The following is a 21,535-nucleotide window of genomic DNA, read 5'->3' on the forward strand; positions in this document are numbered from 1 at the left end:
TCTTTAAAAAAAAAAAAAAGAAAAAACATATCTCGTTCATTACAAATAAAGGAGTTTTGTTCTAGGGTATCTCCATTCCACAGTCTTTGTAAATTATAATATAGGTTATACTTTCATAAAAATGTATAACAAAAAAAAAGTATAACTTCTCCAAAGCGGGGAAGGGGAAAAGAAAGCTATGAGGAATGGAAATGGATCAAAGAAGAATGAAGAATAAAAAAAAAAAAGAAATTGGGCAGCCCCAGTGGCGCAGCGGTTTAGCGCCGCCTGCAGCCCAGGGCGTGATCCTGGAGATGCTGGATTGAGTCGTACGTCAGGCTCTCTGTATGGAGCCTGCTTCTCCCTCTGCCTGTGTCTCTGCCTCTCTCTCTCTCTCTCTCTGCATCTCTATGAATAAATAAATAAAATCTTTAAAAAAAAATCTTGCTGCTAAAAAAAAAAAAAAAAGGAAAAATTAAGGGAAAAGAAGAATCAAAACAGGCCTACAGAAAAGAATATAGCTTGTAACGTTTGAAAAACTTAAATTTCTGGTTCAAGTGATACCCATGATGTAAGCCATGATACATACTTATCTATATTTGAGTAGAACCATTCGTATATGCACCATTTATGTGCTTTGGGAAGCTTCAGTAGGTTACGTAATCGAAAACCAATCTTCTGTGAGGCTTTCTTATCTGGTGTAGACATTGTTGCTGTAAATTTCTATACAATAAAAAAAGAGATTAATTACAGGTCCAGCAAGTAAAAATGAACATCTGTAGCATTTGTAAAAAGGTACATTATGGTTAAGTACTCAAAAAAGACTCAACAACATAAGTTTTTTTTCATATTACTTAACAAAATAAACATTCTGATTATTTCTTACAAAGTTAAAGCCTCCAGTTTCTTAACATATTCTGACAAGGAAAGTGATATCATTTGCCCCCACCATGTTTGTACTGTGGTACAATTTCAATTTAGGTATGTAGGGAGAAGAGAATTGTGAAAGAGAGACAGAGAAAAGGCAAGCAAACAGCAGCACTAGGCCCAGAAAGTTTCACCAGTGAATTCTGTATCAAATCACAGCACCAATGCTATTAAAATGTTTCAACTCATTTACATATAAGTGGATGGAACTAGAGAGTATTATGCTGAGTAAAATAGGTCAATCAGAAAAAGACAATTATATGGTATCACTCATATGTGGAATATAAGGAACAGGGCAGAGGACCTTAGGGGAAGAGAGGGAAAACTGAATAAGAAGTAATCATAGAGGGAGACAAACTATGAGAGACTCTTAACTCTAGGAAACAAACTGAGGGTCGCTGAAGGGTAGGTGAGTGGGGGGACGGGGTAACTGGGTGATGGGCATTAAGGAGGGCACATGATATGATAAGCACTGGGTGTTACATGCAACTGATAAATTATTGAACACTACATCTGAAACTAATGATGTACTTACTATAAATTGGTTAATTGAATTTAAATTAAAAAAAAGAAATGAAAATAAAATGCTTCAGTTCAATCAAGAAAAAAAGAGCTTCCCAACTATTTTATTTATTTATTTTAATTTATAATATTTTATTTATTTATTCAAGAGAGAGAGAGGCAGAAACACAGACAGAGGGAGAAGCAGGCTCCTCACAGAGAGCCTGATACCAACTATTTTTATAAAGGCAGCATAAATAGGTAAAATTTACCAAAGTACAATAAAAGGAAATCTCAAAAAATATCATGTACTTTATTATTATTTTTTAGGATTTTATTTATTTGAAAGACAAACAGAGAGGGATGTTTGGGTGGCTCAGTGGTTGAGCATCTGCCTTTGGCCCAGGGCGTGATCCTGGAGTCCCAGGATCAAGTCCCACATCGCCTGCATGGAGCCTGCTTCTCTCTCTGCCTATATCTCTGCCTGTCTCTCTCTGTGCCTCTCATGAATAAATGAATAAAGTCTTAAAAAAAAATGAAAGGAAGGAAGGAAGGAAAGAAGGAAGGAAGGAAGGAAGGAGCGAGCCCATGAGTGGGGAAGTAGCAGAGAGAGAACCAGACTCCCCGCTGAGCATGGAAACCAATGTGGGGCTCATATCCAGGACCCCAAGATCATGATCTGAGCTAGAGTCAGACACTTAACTGACTGAGCCATCCAGGTGCCCCTGCATGAATTTTTTAAATTCTTGGAAAGATATTCCATTCTCATAGATTGGAAGAATACTGTAAAAATATCCATATTATCTAAAACAATCTAAAATTCAATGCAATCCCTATGAAAATTCCAATGGCATTTTTCACAGAAGTAAAACAATCGTAAAATTTGTACGGCATCAAAGAAGATCCTGAATAGCCAAAGCAATCTTGAGAAAGAAGAACAAAAGTAGTGGCATCAAATTCCCTAACTCAAAAAAAAAAAAAAAAAAAAAAAAATCCCTAATTCCAAACTATATTATAAGCTATAGTAATCAAAACAGTATCTTAATGTCATAAAAACAAGTATACAGGGGATCCCTGGGTGGCTCAACGATTTGGCATCTGCCTTTGGCCCAGGGCAGGATCCTGGAGTCCCGGATCGAGTCCCGCATCGGGCTCCCTGCATGGAGCCCGCTTCCCCCTCTGCCTGTATCTCTGCCTCTCTCTCTCTCTCTGAATGAACAAATAAATAAATCTTTAAAAAAAAAAAAAAAAAAAGAATATACAACGGAGAAAGGACAGTCTCTTTGATAAATGGTGCTGGGAACACTGGATAGCCATATGCAAAAGAATCAAACTGGACCACTGTCTTACACCATACACTAACACTAGCTCAAAATAGATTAAAAACTTGGGGCACCTACATGGCTCAGTGGGCTAAGCATCCAACTCTTGATTTTTGGCTCAGGTTATGATCTCAAGGTCATGAGATCGAGTGTCACATCAGGCTCCACACTTGGTGCAGAGCCTGCTTAATATTCTCTTTCCCTCCGCCCCTCCCCCTCTCTAATAAAATAATAATAAAAAATAGATTAAATGCTTGAATGTAAGACCTGAAACCATAAAAGTTCTAGGAAAAAATGTAAGTGGTGAGGTAGACACTGGTCTTGGTGATGATTTTTTTGAATTTGACACCAGAGGCAAAGGCATCAAAAATAAAAATTAACAAGTGGAGCTCCATCAAACTAAAAATCTTCTGCATAGCAAAGGAAACCATCAACAAGAGGAAAAAGAGATCTACAGAACTAGTGAAAATATTTGCAAGTTGTATATTTCATAAAGAGTTAATATTCAAAAAAAAAAAAAAGAGTTAATATTCAAACTGTATAAAAACTCATGCAACTCCATAGCAAAAAAAACAATCCTGGGTGGCTCAGTGGTTGAGCACCCGCCTTTGACCCAGGGTGTTATCCTGGAATCCCAGAATCAAGTCCCACATCTGGCTCCCTGCATGGAGCCTGCTTCTCTCTCTGCCTATGTCTCTGCCTCTCTCTCTCTCTCTGTGTGTCTCATGAATAAATAAATAAAATCTTTAAAAACAAAAACCAAATCCAATTAAAAAATGGGCAGAGGGTCTGAAGAGACACCTTCCCAAAGACATCCAGATGGCCAACAGGTGCATGAAAAGATACTCAACATCACTTATCATCAGGGAAATGCAAATTCACAGTGGGATATCACCTCATACCTATCAGAACAACTAGAGTCAAAAAGATAAGAAATAATAAGTGTTGGTGAAAATGTGGAAAAAAGGGAACTCTCCTGCACTGTTGGTGGGAATGCAAACTAGTGCAGCCACTGTGAACAACAATAAGGAGGTTCCTCAAAAAAATTAAAACTAAAACTTATGATTCAATAATTCCAATGCTGGGTTATTTATCCGAAGCAAACAAAAACCCTAACTTGAAAAAAATATCTGCACCCCATGCTCTGTGCAGTATTATTTATAATAGCCAAGACATGGAAGCAACCTAAGTGTTCATCACTGGATGAAGAAATAAAGAAAATGTGGTACACACACACACACACACACACACACACACACTGGAATATTATTCAGCTATAAAAACAGAATGAAACCTTGCCATTTGCAGTAACATGGATGGGCCTTGAGGGCATTATGCTAAGTGAACTAAGAGAGAGACAAACACCAGGTGATCTCACTTATATGTGAAATCTAAAAAACTTCCCCTGAAAAACAAAACAAACAAAAACCCAAAAAAACCAACAACAACAACACACATACACAAACTTAATTCATAAATACAAAGAGCAGACTGGTGGTTGCTAGGTAATGGGGTGAAAGGGGTGAAAAGGCACAAACTCAGTTTTAAAATCAGTAGGTTACGTGGATGGAACTGGAGGGTATTATGCTGAGTGAAGTAAGTCAGTCGGAGAAGGACAAACATTATATGTTCTCATTCATTTGGGGAATATAAATAATAGTGAAAGGGAATATAAGGGAAGGGAGAAGAAATGTGTGGGAAATATCAGAAAGGGAGACAGAACGTAAAGACTGCTAACTCTGGGAAACGAACTAGGGGTGGTAGAAGGGGAGGAGGGCGGGGGGTGGGAGTGAATGGGTGACGGGCACTGGGGGTTATTCTGTATGTTAGTAAATTGAACACCAATAAAAAATAAATTAAAAATAAATAAATAAATAAATAAATAAATAAATAAATAAATAAAATCAGTAGGTTAAAAAAATTAATAAAATAAAATCAGTAGGTTAGGGAGATGTAATGTACAGCATGGTGACTATAGTATATATTACAGAGTTAAAAGTCACTAACAGAATAGATTTTAAAAGTTCTTATCACAAGAAAAAAAATTATAACTGTGCTGACAGATGTTAACTCAACATAGTGATCATTTCACTACATACACAAATATCAAATCTGTTGTGTACCTGAAACATACAATGTTATGTCAATGTTGTCTCAATTTATTTTTTAAAAAGATTATTTATGTATTTATTTGAGAGAGAGAGAGAGTGTGTGCACGAGGCGGGGGGGGGGGGGGAGGGGGGGGGAGGGCAGAGGAAGAAGCAGACTTCAGGCTGAAGAGGGAGCCTGATGCGGGACTCAATCCCAGGACTCTGAGATCATGACCTAAGCCAAATGCAGGTCAACAACAACAACAAAAAAAAGGTCAACAAAACTGACAAGGCTTTTAGCTCTACTGACCAAGAAAACAAAAACAGATGGATACTTTCTTAACCTGTAAAATTTATTTCTCCTCATTCCAATCCAAAAGTCATGATCACATTCAATGTTAAGATACAAAAGACAGAGGCGCCTGGGTGGCTTAGTCAGTGAAGCATCTGCCTTTGTCTCAGGTTATGATCCAAAACACTGTCATTAGAGGAAGAAGATCACTACTTGACAATCACTACTATTTTTTAACTAATAATTGTAAAGGAGAAGATAAAAGCCATTATTTGCAAGTGATAAGACTGTCCTAGAAAACTCAAGAAAACAACTATAATCATTTAAAATAGTAAGAGAATTTAATAAAGTGGGCAAATACAAGGCTGACATATAAAAATCAGTATCTTAAAAAAAATCATGGAAACAGTGAAAAAAAAATCATTACTTTTCTCTATATAAGGGAGAATTAGTTAGATAATAAAACAGATGAAGGGATGCCTGGGTGACTCAGTGGTTGGGCGTCTGCCTTCAGCTCAGGGAGTGACCCTGGGGTCCCGGGATCAGGTCCCGCATCGGGCTCCCTACATGGAGCCTGTTTCTCGCTCTGCCTGTGTCTCTGCCTCTCTCTTTCTGTGTCTCTCATGATAAATAAAAACTTTCAAAAAAAAAAAAAAAGCAGAAGAAATATCCTGTTTATGAAAGCAAAAATGACAAGCACAAAAGTATTAAACACCCAGGAATACACTAAACAAATGTGCAAGATCAACATGGAAAAACATTTTATTTTATTTATTTATTTTTTTTTTTTTTGGAAAAATATTTTAGTCTACAGAGGGACACTGAGGCTTGAATAAGTGGAACTAGGGAATGCTTGGGTGGGCTTTGTAGATCAGCAATAGGGGTTTAGATTTTTATTCTAAATATGAGGGAAAATCCTTAGACAGTTTTTTTTTTTATTTTATTTATTTATTCATGAGAGACAGAGAGAGAGGCAGAGGGAGAAGCAGGCTCCATGCAAGGAGCCTGATGTGGGACTCAATCCCGGGACTCCAGGATCATGCCCTGAGCCAAAGGCAGACGCTCAACCACTGACCCACCCAGGCATCCATCCTTGGATAGTTTTTTTTTTTTTTAAGATTGTATTTATTTATTCATGAGAGACACAGAGAAGAGGCAGAGACACAGGCAGAGGGAGAAGCAGGCTCCACGCAGGGAGCCCGACATGGGACTCGATCCCGGGTCTCCAGGATCATGCCCTGGGCTGAAGGTGGCGCTAAACCGCTGAGCCATCTGGGCTGCCCTCCTTGCATAGTTTTAAGCAAGGTAGTGGTGTGATTTGATTTTAAAACACCACTCTGGGGCGCCTGGGTGGCTCAGTGGTTGAGTGTCTGCCTTTGGCTGAGGTCATGATCCCAAGGTCCTGGGATCGAGTCCCACAACAGGCTCCCTCTGGTGAACCTGCCTCTCCCTGTGCCTGTGTCTCTGCCTCTCTCTGTGTGTCTCTCCATGAATAAATAAAAATCTTTAAAAATAAATAAATAAATAACTACATACATACATAAATAAATAATAAAAACACCACTCTGCTAGAAGAAAACATATAAAAATCTTTGTGACCTTGAGTTAGGCATAGATTTCTTAGCTAAAGCACACAAAAGCTTGATCCATAAAAGAAAATATGGACTTCATTAAAATTAAGAATTTCTACTCTCAGGTTGCCTGGGTAGCTCAGTGGTTGAGTATCTGCCTTTGGCTCAGGTCATGATTCCAGGGTCCTTGGACTGAGCCCCACATGGGGCTCCCTGCTTCTCACTCTGCCTCTATCTCTGCCTCTCTGTGTCTCTCATGAATAAATAAATAAAATCTTAAAAAAAAAAATAAGTGAAATTAAAACCAGTTCTTGGACAGAGAATTTCAATGCTACAAATATGTCACATAGCATAAATTAATTCATAATAGTGCAATACCAAGAAAAATCCCAACAGGATTTTTTTCCTAGTCAAGTTGATTCGAGAGTGTTCCTACGGAGAAAGTATCCTAAAAAAGAATATGTAATAATGACTCACCAGATATTAACACTACATAAAGACACATTAAGACAATCTGACACTAGCACATACAGAGACATACTAGATACAGATAAATACAAAGATCAGAAATAATCCCAAATATATAAAGGAATTTAGCTGTGATGCAGATGGATTACTTCCTCAGTGTTATTAGCACAACTAAGTAGTCCTCTGGAAAAAAAACAAGGTTGCAGATTTACCTCATCTTTTACTCCAAAATAAATCCAGATGGATTGAAAATTTAAGGATTAATAAAAAATGAAATAAATGAGTGAATTTAAAAGGTATAATTTTATTTTTTTAAAGATTTTATTTATTTATTCATGACAGACACACACACACACACACACACACACACACACACACACAGAGGCAGAGACACAGGCAGAGGGAGAAGCAGGCTCCATGCAGGGAGCCCGACACGGGACTCGATCCTGGGCCCCCAGGATCAGGCCCTGGGCTGAAGGCGGCACTAAACCACTGAGCCACCGGGCTGCCCAAAAGATATAATTTTAGACCAGAGAAGATCTTTCTAAGTATAAACCCAGAAAGACACGAAGGAAAACACAGTTATATTTGACCTTTACATTTTTTTTTCAATCCTGCATGTCTGTAGAAAAATTTAAAAAGTCAAAAGACAAACTACAAACTGAAAAAAAAATTACAACCAATATAAACAGCCAAAGGGCTAATATTAATATATACAAAATGCTTACAAACGAATTAGAAAATAGGGACAAAAGACAAACAGTTTATGGGAAAGAATTTTTTTTTTAAGACTTCTATTTATTTACTCATAAGAGACACTGAGAGAAAGGTAGGCTCCATGCAGGGAGCCCAATGTGGGACTCAATCCCGGGCCCCCAGGATCAGGCCCTGGGCTGAAGGCAGGCACTTAACCACTGAGCCACCCAGGCATCCCAAGAAATTGTTTTTAAACATATGCGAAGGGCAGTCCCAGTGGCTCAGCGGTTTAGTGCTGCCTTTAGCCTGGGGTGTGATCCTGGAGACCTGGGATCGAGTTCCACATCCGGCTCCCTGCATGGAGCCTGCTTCTCCCTCTGTGTCTGCTTCTCTCTCTGTGTGTATGTGTGTGTGTGTGTCTGTCATGAGTAAATAAAAAATCTCAAAAAAAAAAAAAAAAAAACCATGTGAAAAGTACCTCAACATCACTCATAGATGAAATGCCACCTAGAATCAGGGAGATGCTATTATCAGATCGGCAACAACTCAGATGTTTGTTTATATACTGAGCTGGCAGGCATTTGGGGAAACAGGTACTATGATATATTGTTGGCAGAAAGTATAAACCAGTACAATGTCCTTGGAGAATAATTTAGTACTACTTCAGACTGTTTAAATGTGCATATCCTATGATCCAGCAATTCTACATTTCAGGCATCCATCCTTGAAAAAACACTTGCAAATTTATACAAACATGCTTGGTTGGGGTATTCGCTATAACACTGTCTGTAATAGTAAAACCTTAGAAACCACTTAAATGCCCATAAATAGGAGAATGTATAAACTACGGTATCATAAGACTGCATAATATATAACAGGAAAAAGAAACAAAAGATTGAAGTCTGCCTATCTGTTATCAAACTAAATCAATCAGCACAGCCAAATCTCAAAACCAGATTTTTAAATGAAAAACTGAATTACAGAATGATGCATGACATATGATCATGAAAATATTATAATTTTAAAACTACAAACATTAAAAACTACCATGAGAAAAAAACTACCATGTATTTTCTATGAACACACATATAAACTTTTAAGAAAGGTCTATAAAGATCTAAAAGTCTGGGCAGCCCGGGTGACAGCGTTTTAGCGCCACCTTCGGCCCAGGGCGTGATCCTGGAGTCCCGGGATCAAGTCCCGTCGGGCTCCCTGCATGGGGCCTGCTTCTCCCTCTGCCTGTGTCTCTGCCCCTCTCTCTCTCTATGTCTCTCATGAATAAATAAATAAAATCTTAAAAAAAAAAAGATCAAAAGGCTAATCAAACTAATTCCAGTGGTTACCAGTTAATGATGTAGATCTGGAGAATTAGTATAGGTAAATAATTTTTTATTATCAAAAGCCTTTAGCTTTGGAAAAATTGTAAATTTATAGGAAAGTGGCAAAGATAGTACTGAGTTCTAATATGCCTTTCACCCAGCTTTCCCTAGCGTGAACATCTTACATAAACATGGTGTGTCAAAATTAAGAAACTAACACTGTACAATACTATCAACTAAACTACAGATCTCATGTAGATTTCTTCAGTTTTTCCATTAATGTGCTTTTTCTGTCCCAGAATCCAATTCAGGATAGCATACTGTACTTTGAAAAATTAACTTTTTAATGTAAAAAAATTTTTTTTGTGGCACACCCAGGTGGCTCAGCGGTTGAGTGTCTGCCTTTGGCTCAGGGTGTGATCCCGGAGTCCCAGGATTGAGCCCCACATCGGGCTTCATGCATGGAGCCTGCTTCTCCCTCTGCCTGTGTCTCTGCCTCTCTCTTTCTCTGTGTCTCTCATGAATAAATAAATAAAATCTTTAAAAAAATTTTTTTTCTGTATTCTAGGAGTGGTTTAGAATAACAACCAAATAACCAAATTATCATAAAACACTATTATCAGAAATAGTGTCATTTTTCTATTGAGTTATTGACCCAGATTTTATTTCAATAAGGTATTGGTGACTCCCTGGCTATAAAACCATTAAAGATCCCCTGTTAGTGGAAGTATCAATTACTACAACTTCCATGAACATTTAGTAGCATCTTCCAAAGTTTAAATGTAAATATCCCAGCTGTAGCAACCACCCTTGTAGGGTAGTTTTTTTTTTTTTTTTTTTTTATTCATGAGTGACAGAGAGAGAGAGGCAGAGACACAGGCAGAGGGAGAAGCAGGCTCCATGCAGGGAGCCGGATGTGGGACTCGATCCCAGGTCTCTAGGATCACACCCTGGGCTGAAGGCAGGCACCAAACCACTGAGCCACCCAGGCTGCCCTTTGTAGGGTAGTTTTAACAGAGAGAAAACAGAGTCACTGGTACAGGGTTTTCTGGGGGGTGATGAAAATGTCCTAAAATTGCTTACAAACTCTGTACGTATATTAAAACACTGAATAGTATGCTTTAAATGGTTGAAACGTATGGTATGTGAATCCTATCTCAATAAAGCTGTTAGGGGACGCCTGATTGGCTCGGTGGGTTGGGCATGTGACTCTTGGTTTCGGCTGGGGTCAAGATCTCAGGGTGGGAAGATCGAGGCCCCCATCAGGCTCCGAGCTAGCAGGGAGTCTGTTTCCCCTTTCCCTCTGCCTCTACCCCTCCCCCTGCTCGCTTGCTCTAAAATAAATAAATAAATCTTGAAAATTAATAAATAAAAATAAAGCTATTAGGACAACACAAAAAAGGAGGCCCTGGAGACAGGCTGCCGGCCATTCGCCTCTTAGCCTTCGCTTGCAATCTTTGGGATCGGGAGCAGGATACTTCACCATGTCTGTTTCCTCAGCTGAAAAACGGGAAATAAGGCAGTAGCCTAGGTCATCAGGGTTGTTGAAGACTAAATCAAAGCCATGTATATGCGGGGCTTAAAACAGAGCCTGGTACACACTAAGTACTCAGTCAAATTTGGTTTTTACAACTAGTTAGTTCCAGACAGGGCTCCTTAAAGAAACCCACAAATGAACAGATTCAAGATTCAGATCAGAAGGGGAAGGGAACAAGCCACACCACATAAATCAAAGTGGATAGAAATAGGAAAGTTACAAGAAAAGAGAAAACTCACAGGATATAAAACCTTCTCACATATCTGAAGCAGTCTTGTATCATGTTTGTCTTACTTATGCCTGCCTGCTCTGTGTGGCTCAGAAATAGAAAGCACTCTGTAAACTACCTCTGGAAGGAATGATGTACCTGGGGGAAGGAGAGTGCACAGAGATGGGGCAAGATGGTTTCAGAGTCATAAAGACCTGTTTTCTGTCAGTTTGAAAATTTTCCTAATAAATAGTTGGAGAGGAAAAAAATCTTAAAAAAAAAATCACTATTTGAAACTTTAAAATCTAAACAAAGTTAAGGCATCTAAATTATTCTAATAACACAGCTCTTCTAAAGTCAATACAGAAATAAGTGTTATTCATTTAACTGTTGTTAAATATTGCTGGTCATGCCTTTATTTTATTTGGTGCCAAATCCTGATAGAGAAAAATCACCCCTACTATGATCCCTCCTATGGATAATTTTATACCACTTTTAGAAACAAATGAAAGGGAAGAAAGTGGGCAGCCTGGGTGGCTCAGCGGTTTAGCGCTGCCTTTAGCACAGGGCGTGATCCTGGAGACCTGGATCGAGTCCCATGTCAGGCTCCCTACATGGAGCCTGTTTCTCCCTCTGCCGTGTCTCTGCCTCTCTCTCTCTCTCTGCATGTGTGTGTCATAAATAAATAAAATCTTAAAAAAAAAAAAAAAAAAGAAGAAAGGGAAGAAGGCAATAATTACATCAGAGATTATCAATTTGACAAGTGGGATCCCTGGGTGGCTCAGCGGTTTAGTGCCTGCCTTCGGCCCAGGGGGTGATCCTGGAGACCCGGGATCGAATCCCACATCGGGTTCCCTGCATGGAGCCTGCTTCTCCCTCTGCCTGTGTCTCTGCCTCTCTTTCTCTATCTCTCATGAATACATAAGTAAAATCTTTTAAATAAATAAATAAATAAATAAATAAATAAATAAATAAATAAATTTGACAAGAGAAAAATTACATTATTTTTAAAAATAGTATTTTCCTTACATAATTTTTATTCTTCTCTTTGATTCTCACGTGTCCACTATTATTTTTTTTAAGATGCCAAAAAGGGGTAAATACCCAAAATAAGGGCAGCCCAGGTGACTCAGCGGTTTAGCGCCACCTTCGGCCCAGGGCCTGATCCTGGAGACCCAGGATCGAGTCCCACATCAGGCTCCCTGCATGGAGCCTGCTTCTCCCTCTGCCTGTGTCTGTTCCTCTCTGTGTCTGTCTTTCATGAATAAATAAATAAAATCTTAAAAAAAAAAAAACCCAAAATATATAAATAACTTATACAAGTCTCTCTCTAAAATAAATAAATTCTTTTAAAAAATTTTTAAAAAGAGGGGGCACCTAGGTGGTACATCGGTTGGGCATCACTGTTGGTTTCAACTTAGGTTGTGATCTCAGGGTCATGAGACTAATCCCCAATTTCGGCTCTGCACTCAGTGTGAAGTCTGCTTAAGACTCTTCGTCTTCCTCTATCCCTCCTCCCACCTCTCTGCACTCTCTAAAATAAATAAACTTGTTTAAAAAACTTTTTTAAATTACAGGGTGCCTGGGTAGCTTACAGACACATGTGCACTGTTGCTAGGAATACAAACTGGTGCAGCCACTCTGGAGAATAGTATGGAGGTTGCTCAAAAAAAAAATTTTTTAAAAAATAGAACTACCTTATGATTCAATAATCCCACAACTGGGTATTTACCCAAAGATAATAAAAATACTAATTCAGGAATCCCTGGGTGGCTCAGCAGTTTAGCACCGCCTTCAGCCCAGGGTATGATCCTGGACACCCGGGACTGAGTCCCACCGTTGGGCTCCCTGCATGGGGTCTGCTTCTCCCTTTGTGTCTCTGCCTCTCTCTCTCTCTGTTTCTCTCATGAATAAATAAATAAAATCTTAAAAAAAAAAAAAAAAAACAATTCAAAAAGATAGGTTCCTATGTTAACTGCAGCATTACATACAATAGACAAAATACGGAAGCAGCCCAAGTGTCCCTCCATAGATGAATGGATAAAGAAGAGGTAGTACACACACACACACACACACACACACACACACACACACACACGAAAACTACTCAGCCATAAAAAAGAATGAAATGTTGCCATTTGCAACAACATGGACAGACATATACAGAATATAATGCTAAATGAAGTCAGAGAAAGATAAATACCATATGATTTCACTCATACATGGATTTTAAGAAACAAAACAAAACAACAACAAAAAAGAGACAAAAAAAACCCCAGACTCTTGAATGTAGAGAATTGGTGGTTACCAGAGGGATGATGGGTGGGTGAGCTACATGAACGGAATTAAGAGTACACTTATTGAGCGCCTGAGCCATGCAGTCAGTTAAGAGTCCAACTCTTAAAAAAACAAAAACAAAAACAAAAAAATCCAACTCTTGCTTTTGGCTCAGGTTATGATCTTGGGGTCATGAGATCGAGCCCCCCATCGGGCTCTGTGCTCAGCTCAGAGCCAGCTTGACATTCTCTCTCCCTCTGCCCCTCCCCACCCTGCTCTCTTTCTCTATAAATGAATAAATAAATCTTAAAAAAAAGAAAAAAGAGTACACTTATCATGATGAAACTGAGTAATGTATAAATTGCTGAATCATTGTACTGTACACCTGAAACTAATGTAACACTGTGTGTTAATTATACTTCAATTTTTTAAAAAGTTAAAAAAAAAAAAACTAAAGAGAAAAAATTGGGTGCTCAAACTGTTAAGTCTCTGCCTTCGGCTCAGGTCATGATCCCAGGGTCCTGGGATGGAGCCCAGCATCAGGCTCCCTGCTCAGCGGAGAGTCTGTTCCTCCCTCTCCCTGCCATTCCCCCTGCTTGTGCTTGCTCTCTCTCTCTCTCTCAAATAATTAGATGAGATCTTTAAAAAATAACAATAATGAGGAGAGGAAATCAAATAAATTAATCTCTTACTGAAAAAAAGAGTGCCAAAAATGAAAACTATGATGCGATCTTGTGCTATAGTTTCCTCTTTTAGATAAGGAAGTCTTCAACATACTTTCCTCAGCGATAAAGTGTTATTCACCCTCTCATTTCCATGAAAAACTCCAAACTGATTCCCTATTGCCAAATCCATCTCTCCTCTCCATGCTTAAAACTGTGCATTTGTAAGACTGAGAATTGGCTTTCTACTCCTGGAAAAAGTCCATCAATAAAATAATGGCCTTTCTAGGTGACGAACATAGGAGCCGAGTTGGAGCACTGATTTAAGAAAAATAGCTTGTTACTCAACATGTAATAGAACACTAAAACATAAATTTTATTATGCTGAGCAACTGCTCACTTCCTTTCACATGGAACCAAACGCTAATGACACACATACCTGTGGGACCATCGCAACCCTCTGGTTTCTTTTGGGTGACCTTGTATTTATTTGTCTGTCATCTTCATCAGAAAAGAGTCGACTTCGCTTTGAATTTCTGAAAGGCTATGACAGAAATTTGTTGATTTAATAAAAAGACTGAACACTCCCCATTTTTATTCCAAAATACATTTCTCCACTTGGGAGATAGAGCTAAGGCTGGACCATCAGCAGCCTGGAAGGATAAGTATGGGTAATACAAAGTATACCACATTGAATACAAATAATCTTAGATTTACAAAGTAGTACATATGTATGCAATTTGTTTACAATTGAAACATCTAGCTGATGACTAAATGAAACACCTAGCTGACAATTAAAACTGGAACCCTAGTATCCTTAGCAGCCTTGAATGGTGACAAGAGGAAAACAAGTTCTGGAAATTCCAGTTCTCATTATGCTAGTGCTTGGAGTAAAAGCAGCTGGGTGTATTGCATGCTGTGTCTGCTGCATAGGCCCTGAGCTGGACAAAGTTACTAATCACTCTAGAGAGTCAATCTCAATGTATAATAACGCACTATATGCACTGTCAAAATTTGTTAACGAATTTCCATCTGTGAATAAAAGTACAAGGTACCTGTAACAGGTATTTGGTAAGTGAGTATAGACTACACTAGATTGCAGAACTAGAACTAACTTGCTGAAATACCCAAAGGACATCATACACTTAAGGCTCTGTAATATGAACAATTTTACCATCCATTCTAGGTTCAGAGGCCTCATAAAGGCAGAAGAACAATAGAAATAATATCCCAATCATACCAACATCCTGTTTCAAATTCTTCTGCCAGAACTTCAGACAGACTTGCATGCCCAGTCGGAAGGGAGGTAGGTTACAGAGGACTAGCAACATACGAGCAGCATCCAACTGGGTCAAAGCCAGAGGTCCTGACTCTTGAAATTAAACCCACTGAGAGCCTTAATACTCCATAGCCCTGAAAGAAGTCTCTTCTACCCTTCTACCCTACATGTAATTATCCTTGATCTTCATGGGATTTTGTTATCTTACACTTATTTATACATCTTTTTGCAGGGACCAGAATCATGCGAAATTTTTTTATATTCTAAATAAAGTATTATTTGGGGTTGTTAGAGTTTTTTGCCCTGCCTATTTAAAGAATTGCAATTACTTAACAAATGCTTACCGATGACCAGATTATCAAAGGCTACAGACCATTTATCTAAGTTTGATCTCATACGCTACACTCAATGGCACTTAAAGACTCAAACGCAAAAAAACCTCAAACACTTGGGTTTGGGGAGAACCTTGGAAAACTATTACTGTCGTATAAGAACTGTGCACGTGACAATAAATACAAACAATTTAGTTATCATATTCTAAAGAGTAAGAAAAATTAATTCCTTACCATTTCCACAGCAGAGCCCGTATTCCTGCCTTTCCAAACAGGTGTTTTTTGTAAAGAACTGTACTTTTCATTCCATGTGTTAGATAAGCTTCCCTCTGTAATATAAGTAATTACTACTAGTAAGATTTAAGTTTAGGTCAAAGGATTTTATACAATTAACACTGCCTTCTATTAATAGCAATATATATGAAATATTTACCAATATGGAAAAAATACACTAACCACAGTAATTTTGGTTTATTGCAAATGAAAAATCTTTTTTTTTTTTTGGTCAAACTCTACATAATTTGACAAGGCGCTGCATCGTGAAAGTATTACATTCTCATATTAAAGTATGTGTGGGGGACACCTGGGTGGCTTAGTGGCTGAGCAGTGTGTGTGATCCCGGTTTGGGAATCGAGTCCCACATCAGGCTCCCTGTGAGGAGCCCGCTTCTCTGTGTCTCTCTCATGAATGAATGAATGAATGAATGAATGAAGAAAGAAAGTGTGTGTGGTTTCCTTCTTTGTATTTTTAGTAATTTCTTTATTCTAATTTGCTAAGAAGCTTAAGTATAATCTGATTGAAAACAGGGCAGTGGAAAAATGGAAAAAAGCTTCTAACCTTGAATTTAGAGTATATTTCTAAATGTTTCCTGCTTTAGTAAGTGAAACCATGGATATACAAAAATAAAATGTGTGGGTGTTTCTGTTTTCCTTGATTCAAAGAAATGTCTTCAGAGTTGTATGCAACCAGAAAAAAATTCCAATCAAGTAATTGATTAGACATATTATGAAAATACAGAACAGTGAGTTTAATTTTTATAAAAAGGATATGTTTATGTAGAGAAAGTCACAGAAAGCCAGGATGAAGACACACAAGATAGTTATTTTCATTTCTTCTAGCTGTTCATCAGCATTTACTAATTTTTTTCTGTAAGAAATATATCACTTATATATTTATTGTTTTGAAAAGAAAAATGGTTTTGATATTGAGAGGAAAAGAATAATGAAATACTTTTTCAGACGTACCTTTTAAGTACAAAAGAAAAGAGATGGACCAGGACTGATCCAGCTAGGCAAATAAATTAGGGTAGTTCTGGAAGGTAGGTGTTCTCAAGCCAGGAATTGATTTGATAAATCACCAGTCCAAAGCACAACATAGTAGCTTTAAAAACTAAAAGTATTAGTGAACTTTTGAGCACAGTTTGCTTCCAGATTTACTTACTCAGTAGAACCCTGCCCAAGCAAAAATTCAAAACAAACCACAGTAAGAAAGTTGGTCTAAAGTACTTCCAGAAAGAAAGAACAAGACCAAGGCATATGTATAACTCTGCTCTCAGATAAAGAAAAATACTATCATTCTTTTATTTCAAGAGACTTGCATCATTACTTAGAAAGCAGAATTTCTAAAAATAATAATAAACTCAAACAAAAATACAGCTGAGCACAGCTGTTCAATAAATGCTTTTACTCTAGTAAGATATCTGCAATGTTTAACAAAAAAGTTCCTGGTGAGGAGCACCTGGGTGGCTCAGTTGGTTGAGTGGCTGCCTTTGGCTCAGGCCATGATCCGAGGATCCTGGGATCGAGCCCTGCATCAGGCTCCCTGCTTCTCCCTCTCCCGTTCCCCCAATTCGTGCTCTCTGGCTCTCTCCATCAAATAAAATAAAAACCTTTAAAGAAATAAAAATAAATAGTTCCTGGGGTTTGGAGCATCTGACTGGCACATGGGAGTGTGTGATTCTTGATAAGAAGTGATAAGTTCGGGGTCCCTGGGTGGCGCAGCGGTTTGGCGCCTGCTTTTGGCCCAGGGCATGATCCTGGAGAGCGGGGATCGAATCCCACGTCGGGCTTCCGGTGCATGGAGCCTGCTTCTCCTTCTGCCTATGTCTCTGCCTCTCTCTCTCTGTGTGTGTGACTATCATAAATAAATAAAAATTAAAAAAAAAAAAAAAAAAAAGGAAAGTGATAAGTTCAAGCCCCATATTCAGTGTGGAGATTACTTAAAAATAAAATCTTAAAAAAAAAAAGTTCTTGGGGTGCCTGGCTGGCTCAGTTGGTGTAGTGTGCGACTCTTGATCTCTGGGTCATGAGTTCAAGCCCCACACTGGGCAAGAACTTACTTTAAAAATTTTTAAAAAGAGGGACTCGGTGGCTCAGTTAGTTGGGTGTCTGCCTTTGGCTCAGGTAGTGGTCCCGAGGTTGGGATTGAGTCCCACATTGGGCTCTACACTTGGTGAGGATCCTGTTTCTCCCTCACCCTCTGCCTGCCCTCCTCCCCCTGCTCACACTATCTCTCCCTCTCTCTGTCAAATAAATAAAATCTTTTAAAAAAATAAAAATTTTTAAAAAGAAAAAAGTTTTTTAAATCAGTATTTCTCAGAAAAATAAATTTCTTAATAATTTCCAACAACCAAGGACCAATTCTTCTAAAACAACCCATGAATTTAAAATTATCATCAGTGAAAACCAATACTTAAAAGCTATAATGAATGCTAACTTTGACAGTAAAGAGAAACACTATATCCAAATCAATTTAATGAATTAAATTTCTAGCTTATGCCATACCTACAGAGTCGTGCTATGATCTTACCTTTTAAACTGACAAGGGCCTTTGCTGAAGAGCCTGCAATTAAAACAAATCAATATTATTTCATAATTAATGTGAGAGAAAAAGAACTTGGGCTACAGGGTGAGAGTGACCCATCTGATTTTTTAGTAGTGCTAAGGCTGGAGTGATGGTGGGATGTGCAAATAGAAATAACCAGTGGGCCATTCAAGCTATCAGCCAGAAGTCTGATAAGGTAAGGAAGAGCTGGAGAGATTTGGATCCAGAAATGTTCTGGTGCTGGAGAAGAAGAGACAGGAACTGACATTTACTGAAGCAAAGATCAGAAGCGGTAATAGAGTGGAGAGAAGAGCAAACAAAAATCATCCAGGGGCGCTGTTGTTATCAAGCAACAAGTGCCTCGGAAACTCTAGAATGCAGGTGTGTGCAACCTTTCAAGACCCAAGCTGGAAAAGGGATTTCAGAAGAGCCAAGAGGGGTTAGCATACCAATGGAGGGGTTCACAGGTGAAAACAACCCTTAGTGTACATTAAAATAAGCAGGAAGCTCCTCATGCAAGCAGAATCTGTATTGTTAATAAAGGTGCTTGGGGGTTCTGTTGAAGGTAACCCTCAGGCCCACTCTGAAGACACACTGGGATACAGGGTCTGGTGTGAATAAAGGATGGGATCTATGGGTGAAGGGAAGCAGGAGAAACCACAGGGAAATACATTTTTATGAGACTGGGAGAGTACTAAATTAAGGGATCCCTGGGTGGCGCAGCGGTTTGGCGCCTGCCTTTGGCCCAGGGCGCGATCCTGGAGACCCAGGATCGAATCCCACATCGGGCTCCCTGCATGGAGCCTGCTTCTCCCTCTGCCTATGTCTCTGCCTCTCTCTCTCTGTGTGTGACTATCATGAATAAATAAATAAAATCTTTAAAAAAAAAAAAAAAAAAGTACTAAATTAAAATCTCAGAATTGGATATGGATATTGCAAAGTCCAAGTCATTCGAAAAATAATAAAGGATGATCTCTCTCACTTACATTTGGCATCTTAAAAAAAAAAAACAAACCCCAAAACCTGAACTCCTAGATACAGAGAACAGACTGGTGGTTGCCAGAGGTGGGGGCTGGGGGTGTGGGCAAAATGGGTAAAAGCAGTTGAAAGGTACAAACTTCTGGTTACAAGATAAATCAATCCTGGAGATGTAATGTACAGCACAGCGATCACAGTTAAAAATACTGTATTGTAGACATGAAAGGTGCTAAGAATGATCTTAAAAGTGCTCACCATAAGAAAAAAATTTGTAACCAAGTGTGGTGATGGGTGTTAACTAACCCAGGTGAGGCAATCCTTTCACATATATCAAATCAGTATGTTGTACACCTAAAACGAATACAACATTAAATGTCAATTATAGCTCAACAACATCAAAAAAATTAACAGGAAAAAAAAAAACCCTTTCCATGCTCCAAAATAAAAATTAGTCACAGAATTCTGGATGAGTGAAATCTTCCTCTTTTAACTTAAAAAAAAAAACCTGTTTAGAACGCTTTTTTCTCTTATTATAGTCAAACTATTACATATCATTCCTCATTTTTAAAATTAGGTACTATGACATCCATTTATGTTTGATAGAATGTAATCTAAGATTAGGCTGTACTTAATGTTATTCGAAAGGCTGGTCATTTACCTGCACTGAGAAAAGACAAATTTTTAAATGGCAAGTTAGGATGTGTGTAAATATCTCTAAGAAGCCAATCCATTATGGCATTTCATAAAACATAAAAATAAATAAAGGATGATCCCAGGGGATAAAGTAAGAAAGAAGAATACTAACTAGGGAAAAACAATCAGAGAAGACAGATTAATTCTTCTTGGTGTTTACCAGAAGTAGCATGATTTACAACTCTTACAAATGGACAACACTTTAAAGGAGAAGCAACGAGAATGTACTGCAGTTCGGGCAATGAAATATTTTTATGCCACTCCGATCCCTAAGCTTCAGCTGACTTTCCCTCTGCAGGGCAGTATGAGAAGCCTGTAGAACAGATAAGCCATCAACACCAAAGCCACCCTTGCTCTCACTCTACTCTCTTGCCTAGATATGGAGACCAGGTAATAGGATACCTGAGCGGTCTCCAAACAGCAAGCTGGTTTAATGAGAAGCAGAAGCAGTACTGTTGGGGCAGAGTCTAGCTAAAAAGCCTCACACAGAACAGCACAACTGGGAAGCAGCTACTGGACAGGGCACATATCCATGTAGCTACCAAAAAAAAAAAAAAAACAAAACAACAACAACAACAAAAAAAAACATGGTTTGGAGATCCCTGGGTGGCTCAGGACGTGATCCTGGAGTCCCAGGATCAAATCTCACGTCGGGCTTCTGCATGGAGCCTGCTTCTCCTTCTGCCTGTGTCTCTCCCTCTCTCTCTCTGTCTCTCTCATGAATAAGTAAATAAAATCTTAAAAAAAAGAAACATGGCTAGTTTTAGAAAAAGTAATAGCATCCACTCATCCCTGTGAATATGTAGTGCCATAGGACCCCCCCAGTCCCTGCTCTAGGCACTAGGTATAGGACAGCATACAGAAGAACCAAAGTCCCCACTCTCATGGTGTTTACATTCCAGTGAGGGGAGACAGACAAATACATACATCAAGTGATGTTGAGCACTGGAGGGGGTGGGGGATATAACAGGAATGTGGGTGGGGAGTTGGGAGACAGAAGACTATTTTTCTAAGAAGTGTTCTTGATCAGCTTCTGTGAAAGGTGATATTTGAGCAGAGATCTGCAGGAAGAAGTCCAAGCCCCAAGGATATTCATTCCTGCTCCATGAAGGCAAGACTCTGTCCTGGCGATTCTGACCTACCACTCTCAACCTTTTCTCTGAGAAGCAGTGTAGCCTAAGGGTTAAGAGCACACATTGGAGGTGTGTTTGAATACTGGTTCTTTTTGCTGGGTTACTTAAGCAATTTACTTAACTTCTCTGTGCCGCTGATCATTTGTAAAATGGGGATTAAACAAGTTACATATGTAAAAGTGCTTAGAGAACAATGCACAGAGCATATGACTAATTTTTAGATCATGCGTATTGCTACCATTACTTTGATCAATCAAAACAACAACAAAGTACCCACTGAATGACTGCTACAGCACTATTCTGTGGGCTGGGATTACCTGAAGGCACAGAGAGGAGGCCTCTGCTGAGAGCTTACACTCTAGTGGGGGAGACACACATTATATAAGCCAGTATGTAGTGATAATGATACATAGCAGTTGTCATAAAGGAAACAAATGAGGTGATCTGG

The 21,535-nt window shown here is 38.7% G+C and overlaps 1 protein-coding gene across 4 annotated transcripts in view; it reads right to left on the reverse strand.

Annotated features, from left to right (window-relative positions):
* The window catches only part of LIN9 (lin-9 DREAM MuvB core complex component), an 80,060-nt gene that overhangs the window by 54,939 nt on the left and 3,586 nt on the right, over positions 1–21,535 (reverse strand). For 2 of the 4 annotated variants that reach the window (XM_072830198.1, XM_072830197.1), the window contains exons 2-5: positions 18,269–18,301; positions 15,695–15,789; positions 14,289–14,393; positions 569–702 (exon numbers count right to left, since the gene is read on the reverse strand). In XM_072830198.1, coding sequence (XP_072686299.1) covers positions 569–702; positions 14,289–14,393; positions 15,695–15,789; positions 18,269–18,301 — 367 coding nt within the window. Of the gene's footprint in view, positions 1–568; positions 703–14,288; positions 14,394–15,694; positions 15,790–18,268; positions 18,302–19,516; positions 19,613–21,404; positions 21,439–21,535 lie in introns of those variants that run through there. The other 2 variants (XM_072830199.1, XM_072830200.1) reach the window with 2 other exon arrangements.

Source organism: Canis lupus, chromosome 6 (genome assembly GCF_048164855.1).
Source record: "Canis lupus baileyi chromosome 6, mCanLup2.hap1, whole genome shotgun sequence".
NCBI classification, from domain to species: domain Eukaryota; kingdom Metazoa; phylum Chordata; class Mammalia; order Carnivora; family Canidae; genus Canis; species Canis lupus.